This window comes from Condylura cristata, unplaced genomic scaffold (assembly GCF_000260355.1).
Source record: "Condylura cristata isolate star-nosed mole 26May11 unplaced genomic scaffold, ConCri1.0 scaffold00003, whole genome shotgun sequence".
NCBI lineage: Eukaryota > Metazoa > Chordata > Mammalia > Eulipotyphla > Talpidae > Condylura > Condylura cristata.
This window is the reverse complement of record NW_004567104.1, coordinates 73,128,297-73,142,407: the sequence shown is the minus strand read 5'-3', so window position 1 is coordinate 73,142,407 and position 14,111 is coordinate 73,128,297. Positions and strand designations below refer to the sequence as shown.

General features: G+C 43.3%; 1 protein-coding gene across 1 annotated transcript in view; it reads right to left on the bottom strand.

Annotated features, from left to right (window-relative positions):
* ITSN1 (intersectin 1 (SH3 domain protein)) overlaps window positions 1-13,530 on the bottom strand; it is a 118,328-nt gene extending 104,798 nt beyond the window's left edge. The window contains exons 1-5 of the mRNA XM_004675528.2: window positions 13,470-13,530; window positions 10,029-10,087; window positions 8,162-8,254; window positions 6,301-6,364; window positions 694-854 (exon numbers count right to left, since the gene is read on the bottom strand). Coding sequence (XP_004675585.1) covers window positions 694-854; window positions 6,301-6,364; window positions 8,162-8,254; window positions 10,029-10,056 — 346 coding nt within the window. The 5' untranslated portion in view covers window positions 10,057-10,087; window positions 13,470-13,530. The remainder of the gene's footprint in view (window positions 1-693; window positions 855-6,300; window positions 6,365-8,161; window positions 8,255-10,028; window positions 10,088-13,469) is intronic.
* Between the last annotated feature and the right edge of the window lie 581 nt (window positions 13,531-14,111).

Sequence of the window (14,111 nt, the reverse complement as noted above, 5' to 3'; positions counted from 1 at the left end):
GCGCTTCATTTAAACTAAGAACTTCCCCGTGAATCAGATGCTGGATCTGGTTACTGTGATCTTCAAACCAGCCTGAATATTGAAAGTCTAGGGTGAGAACAGGGAAGAGATCAGAAGTGTTGGAGACCTTAGTCAACTAGTTGCTGGTGAATTTTTATAAAAATCCCTTGGCTGGAAGACTTTTTATGAAACACTGTGTTTTCCTAAAATAAAAATGTGTGGGGTTTTTTTGGCACCAATTTGTTTTATTGAAGAATTTAATGTGGCCAACCTTGTCAATACTGTGAGTAAAGAAACACATCTCTACATCTCCTAATCCAAAGGGGTTGCTTATGCACAAGGAGAAATGAAGGTGGCAGGTCCAGAAACCTTTGGTTTTCCAGTTCCATGATGACGTGAAGGAATAAGAATCCAACAAGACTGAGAGAAGAAGATGAAGCAGCAGACAACAACTTTGCTCCTCCTTCGCTAACTGACAGACCTTTGCCTTCCTCTGGCCTTCCCCTCTCATCTTAGGGTTAGACAGTGAACAGAGACCTCTCCTCTGGTACTATTTCCCTGCCAGGGTGGTCATTTTGCAGACATAATTATCTCCTAGCATCTCACAATATGAAAGACAGAGGGAGGGTAAAAAAGGGAAATATTTTTAAAATATACAATAAAATATAGCAACCAATTCCTTTTCGGACTTACCAAATGCTGGTGTGCTAGAAATAGCCACTGGCTGCTGTTTCATGATGGGGGGAAGTGCGGAGGGGAGTTGATATCCCTGGAGCTTCAGTTTGATGAGTTTCATGGCTATGGAAAACTCCACCTGATCCATCCTCCCATCGTTATTCATGTCAGCGAGCGCCCTGCAAACAACACACGGACTTAGCACTGCCCCACGACCAGTGCCGCCCAGGCAAGCGCACAGCGGCTCCCTGTCTCTGGGGGGAGGACAGAACCAAGCAGGATTTGCTGACCAAGCTATAGGAAATGACTGGGGAAAGAGACAAGGTTTTATTTAACTACAAATCCGTTTCATTGTGTCACTCTTCACACCTAATGACACATAGGTTATTTTCAGTCTGAGCTTAAGATACTCACACAGTTCTGAACAGACTGACAACCAAGACCCTTCAAAAGGGTGAATTTATGACATCATGATAAAGCTGTCAGAAAACAGAGACAACGACTAGGACATTTGGCCAGTGGCATGAAGTCCAGGGGGACAACAGCCCAGACCAGGCAGAACATGCTCTGTAGCTGTGCAACTACTAAGTGACTCCTGAAGCTGTTCAAGCTGTCCTTCTACAAACGTGTTGAGTATTTGTTCATTCAGATTCAATTTCTTTTCATCTACATATTAAACAGCATGAGGATTTACTTTTTAAATCTAAAGATTTTATTTGAAATATCAAGTGATCAGACCAGCTGCTCCAATGTGACTAGCAACCTTTTAAATGAGCCACGTGCAGCGTCCAAAACAGAGAACTGGGTTTAACAGAAAATAAGTCTTACATTGTTCAAGAGACAAAAGACACACTGCATAACAAAAGCTAAAATTCTTAAAAATTGTAGTAAGAGTCAACACTACTCTTTCAGAAATAAAGGTCATAAGACAGGAAATGGAAGTTTGCGGCTGCCGGAAGCTCCTCTTTGCCTCAGATAGGAGCACCCCAGGCCCTGCAGCCAGGGTCCCTTAAGCCAGGGGTCCCCTTTGGTGGACCACACCAGTAGACTCTGAACCCCACTCAGCACCAGTGAGCCTGAGTGCCGCTTTCCATGTTTCTTAGTAACCTGGCTTCATATTTCTAGGAATTACCCATTGGTATCCTTTGCCAAGTTTCCTGATGGACTACAGGTCTTTTTCTTGCCAGCTATTAAGAGCTCACGGTATAGTTCACATTCACTGTTTATGGTCAATGGTGAAAACATTTTTAAACTTTTATCATCTGTTCATTTGTATTAAATATCTTTTACTGTATAGAAATTGTATGTTCTATATGTAAAATATCTCTTATCACATAGTTTGTACATTCAGTCCATTTTTTTCTCAGATTGAATTTTTATTACATTTCAATCATGAAACCGACTGCAAAGAGTGTGTATGTATACCATGTAACTCCAGGATTCAACTGTATTTTTCTAATAGATTCCTAGCTTTCCCAGTAAGGTTAACCAATGCATCCTCTTCTCACTGATCTAAAAAGTATTTGCTCAATGACGTGAGATCACTAAATATGATGCTGGAGTTAATGCCAGATTATCTATCTGGACTGACACCTTGCAGGTCTACCCAGCCCTGGTTCATCATACTGCTCTACAGTATGTCCTGTACCTGACAAAGCTTTTGTTTTTAATTCCACTTTATTTGGCTACTCAAAGAAGTTTCTCTGTCAATTCTACGCATAACCCTCTAAGGATCCAAGTTAAAACGTCACTAGAGATGTTAATTGATGGAGAACTGACATATTTATGATCATTTGTCTACCAAAGAAAAATGACATGGTTTTCCATTTGTTCAGCTCTTCTAATAATCCCATTAGTGAGACTGTAGTGATTTCTTAATGTAATTGCTTTTCTTGGCACATGTATTCAAATATCAGGAATTTTGTCATTTTGCTCACGACTTGGAACATGTTTGGGTGCTCCCACATCCATACTGAGGTGCAAGAATAGCGAGAATAAATATTAATGCTGTATTTGGTTATCTTACCTAACTTGGAGAAATCCTACTGACTTTTTAAATAAAAATCTTGTAGGTTTGAGAAGTATACAATCACACAGCCAACAAAAGAAAGGGGAGATAATTTTCCATTATTTATTCCTCTTTTTCAGTAATCTTACTCCCTCTGAGATAGTGAGACATTGCTGAGTGTGGGTGGGCTTGGCTCGGCGTGTCAGTGCAATGCCTGCCGAATCTCGCTGTTCAGAACGCCACTTGGCAGCGTCTACTTAAGCGGTCCCCTCTCCTGCTGGTTAGAAATGGCTACTACATTTTGTATCAAGGCCTACTCAGCATCTGCTGAGCTGACCACAAGTTTTGCCCCTCTTTTTTCTGCAGGCGCAATAATGTGGAGAGAATTTCTTGACTGTGCCCTGGCATGCCCTCATGTTGGTCAAAGGCTAGTAAGAGGCAAATATAGGAGGCTGGGACTGGGATGAAGGGACAGGAGAGAGAGTGGGATGTCTTGTATAATTTTGGTTTCTGAAACCCTGTTTATGTGCTGTCTTCAAAAATAAAATTCAGTCCCCAAAGAGGATTCCCAACCTGAGCAAGGACACAAACTAACCTAGTAGTTTAGATAAATAACACATCCGCACTGAGGAGGCAAGAAAACTACTCCATCACTTCTGAACACAGACCTGCATCGCTCCTCAGTGTGTCACAAAAACCGTGACGCGCCCTTGAGCTGGTGTGGCGGTACGAGGCAGCAGAGCTGCAACTGCTCTGCATGTGTCGCAGTGTCAAGGCGCCCCCTTCCAAGCAGAGCTCCCTCTCATCCCCTCTGCTCTCCTCAGATCTTCAAGCTCCCCTTTGGGGGCCCCTACAACCTCATTCCAAAGCCCTTGTTCTGCGCCTTTTTCTTTCCTGTGCCTTTCAGGCTCTGGTCCACTCCCCTCTGCTTCCCTCTCCTCTGTCTCCACACCCGGGCGAGGCTGGAGCAGTTGTAAGCATTAAGTTGCCAAAGGGATTTACGGTATTTGCCAATTTCCTTCCCGTTCCTTCTCAGTCAGACAATTTCTAGGAAGATGTGTATCATCTTTGGCCGCTGTGTTAATTTGGCATTACGCTCACTGGCTGCACTCCATCCTCTGAGAATTCAGATTTTCTTGTATTCTTAATTTGAAGTTGGGTTGGACAATAGCTCTGTTTGGGAGGATAAGTAGGCCCAAAGGATTAGTAGGTTACAGTTCAAAAGGACCTGGCACAGTTTCTACCGGGAACAAAAATTATAAAAGTTTCTAACATATATTCCCCAGCATGCTGTGAATACTCCAAAGTCAAACTCAAACCCGTTCCTCTCGCCACCAAGACGGGCATGGGCCTTCGCTGTGGCCCCGCCAGGATGGTCCAGGTGACAAAACAAGACGAGCATGGGTGATCGTGGGGAGAAGCTGTTGCATTAGGCCTGCTGTTAGTAGCTACAGATTTAAAAAAACCAAAATGTGAGCGGTGGAGTACTGCCCAGGCGAGCGGGAGGCCGCAGCCCCAGCCCTGCCATGCCCACTGGGGCAGCTCTTTCCTTTTCCGGCCCCCTTTTTTTTCCGGGGTTTTTTTTCCCCCCCGCCGCGCAGTTCTTTTTTTAATCATGGTGTGCTGTCTTTATTTTATTTAGTGTCGTGTCAGAAATCAAGTCCCGAAGCAAAAATAATAATAATAACCATTTTTAATTCAGCCTGCCCATCATCACCTTTACTGTTAACATTTTCACAATGAAAACACCAAGAAATGTGACTTCACTACACATAGCAAAACTCAATTTGGACAACTGTCAATGATAAAATTAAATTACCTGGCTAATCCTTCCTGTCACTCCCGTATGCACATTACCACACAGCAATTGTCATGCTACTACTAACCATCCTCCGCGATGGGACCGCGAGGAAGCACAGATTCTGCCTGCTCACTGCTTATTTCCAGCATCCACACTAGTCACTGACCCTGGGCCGATCCCTGAAAACATGATCCCACCCGTTACAGCACACTTCCTGTCCAAAAGACTGCTTCTTGAATGAACCTTCAAAAATTGGGACCGCAGCAAAAAGGCAGCCTTGAGTGGAGGAAGTGAATCCTGGGAAACGAAGATTCTAGTGCCTGCACTCGGGTGTGTGAAAGACATTCGTCTACTAGAACACCAAGCAAAGAAGCCTGTCCCCGGGAACGCAGATGTCTCGGGTCTCCATTCATACTGGGGCACTTCACCGGCAGGTCAGTGACTTGTGCTCACACACACCAGTGCGCTCTCCCTGCCTCTCCCCGTCTCTTGGCTGTTTAGTAACTTTAAAAGTAGCCCCAAAAGTGTCTGATTTTTCTAGCTCAAAGTAAACCAGAAGTTAGAACTAGAGGGCAGCGCAGAAGAGGCACATGAGTCGAGACAGAATGGCAGCCACTGTGCTCACCCCTGGGAAAGAGCAAGAGAGCAGACACCCCAAAAAGCACAGCACTCAGGTATCTTTGGTTCTCATTCCACGCAGATGTGTGAATGTGCGCGCCTTGCCTTTGCTATCCCAGAGCAGTGAACTATCTTCATCCTGATGACACTTCTGAGCATGCTCTGACTATGTTCTACAGGCTCTGCTGGAAGGCAGCAAGGAACTGTGTCAACCTGTGCTCATTCCCATAAAGTTATAAATAACGAAGTTCGCTTGGGTAAGGGAACGGGCAATAGAATCATATGGAAAGCCCTGCCCCCGAGGACAAGAGCAGCTCCCTCCTCGGGTCTGTTCTGACCCTGTCCTGTGCTGGGTCCAAGCACTAGGCCTTCAGAGTTTCTCTGCAATGCTCTCAGCACCTTCTGAGGAAAGGACGAGTCTTTCATTTTCCAGATTACAAAGCCAAGGTTAGAAAGGATAAATACATGCTTCCAAATCACAAAGGCAGGCATGTTTGAATCTGGGGCTCAGAGCACATGCTTTTCCTACTACAGTGGCTGAGTCTACACCACCACAAACCCAGGGAGATCAGGCAATAGCCACCAGAACCATACAGTGGGGGAGATACAACTTCATGTGGACCTACAGCCCAAACTGTATTTGCCACCTGCCTGAGTCATTCTCTCTCCTTCCTTCCTTCCTTCCTTCCTTCCTCCCTTCCTTCCTCCCTCCCTCCCTCCCTTCCTTCCTTTCTTTCTTTCAGTTTCAAGAGATTTCTGAGCCCGTGTGTGTGAGAGTTAATCAAGGGATGTAACAATATTCACTATGCATTCAACCTTACACAAGATTGTAATAAATCATGGTTAGTTCACTGGGACCCTCAAATTTTTTATCTTTTATTCAACGGAATTAAAGAACTAATACAATATTAACCTACAATAAGGGAAACTCAGGTGAGTATGGGTGAGGTGGCTGAAGTTAAGAAACACGGGTACGAAAATATCAAAATACAAGTTTCACCACGGGAAATTCAACATTTTGGCAATGTTGCCTTGCTCCAGTTTTTTCTTACATTCCATATTAGACACTTTTCAGAAGCATTTCTGTGCTAAGTAGCACAGTGTTTCACACCAGAGAGACATGTTCTTTACATTTTAAGAACTAACTTTACTGGAATCTTTTATTTTTACCTTTGGTTTTACTGAAGTTCCAACTTACCATATCTGTGCTAAAACAGGTTGAGGTAACCCAGATTGAAAAAAAAAGTTTCGAGCTTGATCACCTGTAAATTGAATGAAAAAAGTTTCAGAAGAAAGCGATAGCTGACAGAAATCCTCTTATGACAAAATTATAGAAGTAGAGAGGTTGATGATCCTCTAAATACTGAACTGAATACATGATAAAATCTAAATGCTAAGTCTGTAAGTAAAGTGTGAATCCTGTAAGCAAAATGAATCCACTAGCACTGACCTTAGCACTTAATGCTTGAAAAATATTCCCCAAAGAGGCCTATCATTTGCAGAGGTGGATTGCCAGCTTTAATTACTCTATCATTAATTAAGGCAGCGGCAGTTGTACATTATGACAAAGCACACCTACAGGAGTCCTCAGGAAATGGATGCCCTGACTTTTGCTTTATTAAAAAGAAAATCTGGGCCCTCCCTGGTGGTGCAGCAGGTTAAAGTGCAGCACTGTGAAGATAGCCACAGCTGCTTCAGTGCGAGCTCGATCCCGGTGAGAGAGCTACCCACAGGGCGTGCAGACCTCTCCTTTCTCCCTGCCGCTCCCCTCAGCAGTGTGCTTTGTCAGTTGGCCTGTTCTGCCCCCCACTCTGTCTCTGGTGAATCCTCTCAGTGCCCCTGCACCTCTGGACTGTACCCCAGGTCTGTGTGCATAAATAAATAAATAAATCTTTAAAAAAAAAAATAGAGGAGGGCCCTCCCTGGTGGTACAACAGGTTAGGACACAGCACTACAAGCAGCCACTTCAGTGCAACTTCGATCCCCAGCCCCGGGGGTGACCCACATGGCACAGCAGGCCTCTTCTGACCTGCCCACTGCTCCCCTCAGCAGTGTCCATCTGCTGGTTCTGTTCCCCACTCTGTCTCTGGTGAATCCTCTTACCACCCCCTGTACCACTGGCCTGTACCTCAATTCTGTATGTCTAAATAAGTCAATAAATCTTAAAAAAAAAAAAAAAAAAGGGAAAAAATCTTTGCCATTCCTAATCTACACTTAAATTTTTCAATACTTTTAATATCTTTATGGAGAAGTATCAATGATTTGAAAAATTATATTGATGATTATGAGATTCATAAATTAGGGAGAACCGTTAAGATATTCAAGTCCTCTTGAAATCTATCTCCCCTTTTCTCCTAAAGCTAATTCCTGAAGAGTAATCAAACTAATTCCTGAAGGAAAGACTAGCAGAAGCAAAAGAAAGCAAGCTGGGGTCACAGCAATAACAAAACTCCTCTTTTTTTTTTTTAAACATTTATTTATTTATGCATACAGAAATGACATACAGGCCAAAGGTGCAGGGGCGGTGAGAGGACTCACCAGAGTCAGAGTGGGGAGCAGCACAGGCAGATGGATAAAGTACACTGCTGAGGGGAGCAGTGGGGAGACAGGAGGGGTCTGCGTGCCCTGTGGGTCAGCTCCAGACAGGGATCGAACTCACAGGGAAGCAGCCTTGGCTAGCTTTGCAGTGCTGCACTTTAACCCATGTGCCACCAGGGAGGGCCGGAAAACTCCTCTTTTTAAATGATTTAAGTTTTCCAAACTGGTGCAAGACCAACATTTAAGAAAATGTTTTCATTTAAGGACCAGTGTTCAATTCTACTTGACTTTTAAAGAACTGATCTTAACCAAGACCTCTCAGTAGTCTGCTTGAAACAAGAGGCCTGCTCCCCACAGGCCTGAGTGTCTTCTAGAAAAGTAACTGAAGAAATACAAACTCAAGGCGACAGCAACATCAGTAAATGTCCCGTCAGTTATGCTCATCTTTATTTGACATAAAAATTTTTCCTTAGATATATGCACCACTGATAAGGAAAAACATAAATATTGACTCCAGTTACCAGTAATGAATCCAGAAATTGGCTTTAAGCTATGGAACTGTTGATCATGCTTTGCTCTCTCCTCCACAGTTATGGCCCAGATATCCAGGCTGCCTGTAATCCAAGAAAAGAAGCAAACTGTTCAATGAGAAAAGAAAAAGCACCTGCACACATTATTTCCAAAGTATTCTCAGAATCAGTGTATTATAAATTATAAATCGTATATTATAAATGACTTGATAAATTAACATGTTTATCCTTGGAAGTTAAACAAATAGAAAATTAAGAGAAAACAGTTACAAAAGAAAGGAGAAATTGGTTCACATTCTTTATATAAAAATTTACAATCTTATAGTTAGTGGGATGGTGTGGAGACATAGTGAGTTAATAATCATTTATTTACAAAAAGTAAACCAACAGACTAATTCAAAACTGCCTCGCAGACGGCTTCAATGTCACAGGTGAGCGCTGCGAAAGCAGCCAAGTACCACCGTGAGTTGCCTTTGTGATTCCACAAAGTCGTTTTAGGGTGATGGAAACATTCAAATACTGGCTGGCTGCGCAACCCTGCAAATTTACTAAGTATCACTGAATCATACAGTTAAAGCCAGTGATGTTTATAATCGGTCTAACTATACCTCACTAACGCAGTTTTGCCAAGTGGGCATCGTGGAGAAAAAATAAGGCAAACCAAAAGATTTAGATTCTCCTTCCGTTTCAACTCCAAGACCAGACACCCCTCACTTCTGAAAGCTTCCTCATTTGGCTCCGAGGCTTCCTCAAATCAGTTCACTGGATTGCAAGTACATTATACATGGGATTTCAAAAACAGAGACACTTCCCAAAGAAAGTGGCAAGAGGTAATATGTAAGTTTCATACAAAATGTCCAAGATGAAATCAAAATGCCTAAACATCTCATCTCCTGCGATGAGACAGGGCAGAGACTCATCCCAGCAACGCGCAGGAGAGGTTTTGATTGCTGTCAGAACTTATTCCTGAAGCTATAAACAACAGCAAAACCAAAAGTGCCTGTCCAGCTATTGAGAAGGTCGCTGAAGACAAAACCATAAAGCTAATGGTGCGGGCGTTTGCAGTCTGCTCTGCCAGGACCTGGGGGGACTGCGTGGCTGTGAGGGGGCAGCCGTGCTTCATGCCTCTCCCACTGCATCCATGACTGAGTCAGCTGCCGTGACGCGCCACGGGCACACTTGCTTAAAACAGCAGGAAGATGGCCAGGAGCAAGTCCAGAGTTGGACATCTTCCTAAGGTGTTAGGGAAAATACTTTTTGTTCTTGTTGTTGCAGACTGACATGTTTCAAGCAGATAAACTAAAGAAAAGCAAGGGCCATGCTTTCAATCCAGGCTTCAGAAAAAAACAGACCACCCAGTTACTTCAACAAACACACTGCAGAGGAAAAACAGGTGGACAAGGAGATTATTAATGGAGAAAATGGGACACAAGAAGGAACTACATCTGTACCTCCTTTGCATCCTGATATGACCAAAAAAAAAAAAAAAAGCCTAAAGATTATCAGGGAAATTTAACAATCACTTGAAGACATGAAGAGATCCCATCAATTTTACAGTTGTGACAATGACACTGTAGCTAAGTCTTCAAAAGTGCTATATTTTAGAAACACATGCTAACATATTTGTGGGTGAAATGGTATGATTAAAATAAAAACAGTAAGATGCCTGCAAGTTGCTTCAGAAGAATCCTGATGACAGACACTGCCCGGGAGCTGGTCATCTCCAAGCACAGCCGGGTCACGAGGGCAGGCCTGTCATGCTCTCCACTCTCACACAGACAGTGCATTTGCCGAAACACTGGGTTTTTTAAAATGACTACACGGAACATTTCAAAACAGGAAAAGCACTGAGACTTACCACCAAAAGGCGCTGGAAACTGAGCCATGGTGCCGTACGTTTACCTTGCTAAGGGACGCCTGCAATTGAAGCACAGAATTTAAGTTTACCTCGCCTTCGCTCCTCTCCACTTACTGACACACCAACTCTGTCAGTAAGGATCACCAGACAGAGAGGTGGGCCAGCACGACAAATCAGAGTTACAAACAGAGGGGCCGCGCGCTCCTCTGTGCAGAGCCCAGGGCCAGGCACCCGGGGCTCGGGGAGTATGCATGGAAGGCTCTTGTAAGAAGCCTCCAGTCTGGACGGTGGCCAGCAGCTCAGAACAGCCGCCGAGCCCCCGCGGGCGTATCCGCTCCTTTTAGCGTGCATCTTCTCTCATCCCCACAAAGTCACCCCTCTTGATTGCCGGGGCAGCAGCTCCTGTTACTGGGCACTGAGCACATGCCATACGCTGTATAAAGTAGTCACAGGTTTTCTCTTGCCGTCCTCATCATCAGCCTATGAGACAGGTACTGCTGTCACCCTTCCCCACGACGGAGGGGAAGACAAGGCTCAGGAAGAGATGAGAGCAGTCTCACAGGACTGGTGACCAAGTTGGGTTTGAACAGGGGACCCAAAATCCACAGCAAGCCCACCATGAAAAACAGTGCCGTGGCCGCTGTAGTTTTTGACAAAGGCTAAAAACAATTAACGTAACACACTAATGATGACCCAAACACCCAGCAGAAACCCAAATCTCTGAAGTACCCAGGGGACATTCATTATTTGCCCATGAACAGCCAAGTGAGTCCTCTTCCCCAGTTATAAAACCCCCACATTTTCCCTGTTTAATTTAACATGGCGAGTACACACAGTGAAAGGTGAGTACTAAGTATTCACACTTTTAAGTTAAATCAATTCAGATGCAAAAAGGACAGTGTCTGGCCCCAATACTCAATTTCATACTCATCTGTTCATGGAATTCTCCCACCCCAACTACCATTTTTAAATTTCCAAAAGCTCCTTGTTCTCAATACTGTTCCTAGCACTGTTCCCAGTCTCGGGGGGGGGGGGGGGGAGAAGAATTTGACATCTTTCACTCTTTCTCTGGTTGATTTTGCGTAGTTTTCTTATGTTTCTCCCACCATTTAGTTTCTTTTGTTTATTTGCTGGCTGTTTTGAGCCTCCCCTTTTACTGCGAAACGTCCCCCTATATATGGTGACCCTGGTGTGCTTCCTTCACATTTCAGACTGAAGTGCTGAAAAAACTCTCAAAAGCTAGGGGTGAGCAGCTAGCCTGCTGACAGCTGGGCTTCGCCATACAGTGACCAGATACACCCGGTCACCTTTGCCTCCCAAGGTCAGCGTGTAGGTTGCTCCACTGTGCCAGGGAAGGAAGCGCAGGGCCGGCCACTAGTTCCAGCATGCTTCCGTCTCCCCAGGAAGAGGGAGTGAAGTGGTCGCCTATCTGCCACAGAGGCAGAAGATGATCCAAAAGACACACACCTTTAGGGAATTTCCATTTTTCAGCATTACACCTGACCTCTGCCTCTGGAAACAGCTGGAGCCTCCACACACTCTGAAGCCTGGTGAGATGTGCTGGGCCTCCTCTCTATGCCCTTCCATGAGGTGCTGGGCTACATCCTCCCTGAATTCAGTCACACTCCCCTAGTCACTATTTTCCCACAGATGGTCAGCATCTTTTGTCACTGTCTTCTCTACTATTTTTTCCTTATGAGTTACCGTCTCTTATGCTCCCTTTGTGGTCATGGCAGATTGTAGGGAAGAAGAGGAAAGCATGTGGTCAAGCCCCATATTGAGCCAGCCATCTGTGAACCCAGTGTGCAGTGGCCACTTCTCACTACCAACTCCCTTTCGAAAGTGCAGCCGCAGTTTTAAAGTGCAGCTCTTATTCTCCATGACTCCCACTCAGCATGCTGTGGAGGTAAGCATGTAATTCGCCCAAAAATTTAACAGTATTTTACCTACTTAAACATCATTATGTTCTGGAAATCGATGTGTTATACATCTTTTTATTGAGCTTTAAAAAATAACAAGCTCTTATTTTAAGAGCATATTAATCCAACTATTGAATATCCTAAGATGGGAATACATTCTGTTGTCTCACTCCAATTCTTCATTCATTACAAAAGTAAAGTGACTTGTCTTCTTTGTACTCAGCCACTTTACCCTATTTTTAAAAAAATTAGTGCTCTCTTTCAGATGAGTCGCTTACATTTCCTAGATCTCTATCATCTATAAATGAAGAATCTAGTCTTACATTATTAGCCCAAACCAAATAAAACTAATTACATAATAGTTGAGAGATTTTTGTACTCCTCATTTTCACAGTGATGGGTTTGTTATTTCATAATTTAATAGATTTGTTTGTTGTTATATTTTAGTAAATAGCTGGCACCATGTGTAAACAGTTTCCTACTATTCCTATTTAACTTAAAATTTTTATTAGGAATCACTACTAAATTTCTTTCAACAGCTGTTAGCAAACCTAGTGAGATAACTCTGTTTCTCCTTCCACTAACATAGTAAATATCAGTAACGTGTTTCCTAATGTAAATCATTCTAGGATATATGTAATAAAGACACTTTCTTTTACTACAGAGCTAGAGACAACTTACTAGTATCTTTACAATTTCTGCTTAAGAAAATGTTACACATAATTCTATGCAATAAGGAAGAAAATCTTAGAGAAAAGGGAGGCATTTCTGCCTCACTGCAAATTTCCAAAGTTATCTTTTCTAAAGGTACAATACTTTTTTTAAGACAACAAAAATCACTGACAATATAAAGATAAAACCATTAAAAGATACCAAGAAAAAATGATTATCTTTTTGAAAAAACTATTTCAGAGGTGAGTTTGAATTAACCTTCAAGAAATACCTTTTATGAAAACCATTCCATAGAGAAAGGCTATTTTATGAGGATAGCACAATCTTAACTAAACAATGAAAGCATAAAATAGATAATTTTCAGGTATATATAGATACAAAAATTCCCTATCTTTCTTAAAATAGTTCAGTTATTTTTGAGGTCAGAGACAACTATACCGACTGTCATGGTCCAAAGTGTACTTTGTTCGTCAGCAGGCTCACTGCAAAGCATTTAAGAGCATTTGCTGTTTACCATTCTTCCCAGAATTCAGGAAATGCTCATCCAGATGTGAGTCTCTTCCCCACAGCCTTGCCCTTGCTATGAACAATTCTGCTTCCCCTGCCTCCACAGCCATCAGAAATGCCACCAGCGCCCCACGCCTGGCAACGAGTGCCCTCCTCCCCTCCCCCCACCTAGTTAAACCGCTGCTCCGCAAGTGTCACTGTCTCAGCTGTGGGATGATAAGGTCTCATCCAATAAAAACATCACTTCAGGGTGTGAACAAAATTGTACCTTCCAGGTTACTTGCTAATATAATACAAAATGTCCGATTGCCACTGTAAGGATGTAGATGGAACCCCCACCTACCTTTCTTCTAGTCACAAGTCCTTCAAATGCCATCCCCAGCTAGCTTCTCCTCAGCTCCCAGGGAACCTCAGACAAAAGCAGCAGCATGAAGATGGAGCAACTGGACCAGTACTTCCAGCCCACCTCCTTTTCAGCCCTCTGCTACAGAGGCAATCTAGGGTGAATGTATGTTGGTTTAAGGTATTTTGTTCCAATTCTGACATACATTTGTTGTATGTATTATGATAATTTGAAGAAATAAGATAATTTGTAAAGGCTGGTATTTTTTTTAAATTCCACAGATCCAAGATTTTAAATGTCACAAAGCAGATTTCTGGTTCAGCTCTAGCAGCATAAACCCACGGCAGTTTTCCTGACCCATTTAAAGCTAAAAGTTCTGGGCAGAACACCAAAGTCACTAACCGAGGGCACTAAGGAGTAAACAGAGTCAATCAGATCTGGGGAAGAAACTCCAAGTTGTCCGACTGTGTTCAATTTTCTCTAGCAGCTCTGTCCCCAAGAGGGAGCCCAGTCATGGACTTACACAGTGAACCAGAAGTGCAAAGTGTAGAAGTGAGAGAAGCCCGGTCTTTTCTAGCCAAAAAGCTAATGAAAAGGTTTTCATGGCCGGGAGAGCCGTGGAAAAAAGAAAGCTGGGGAAGG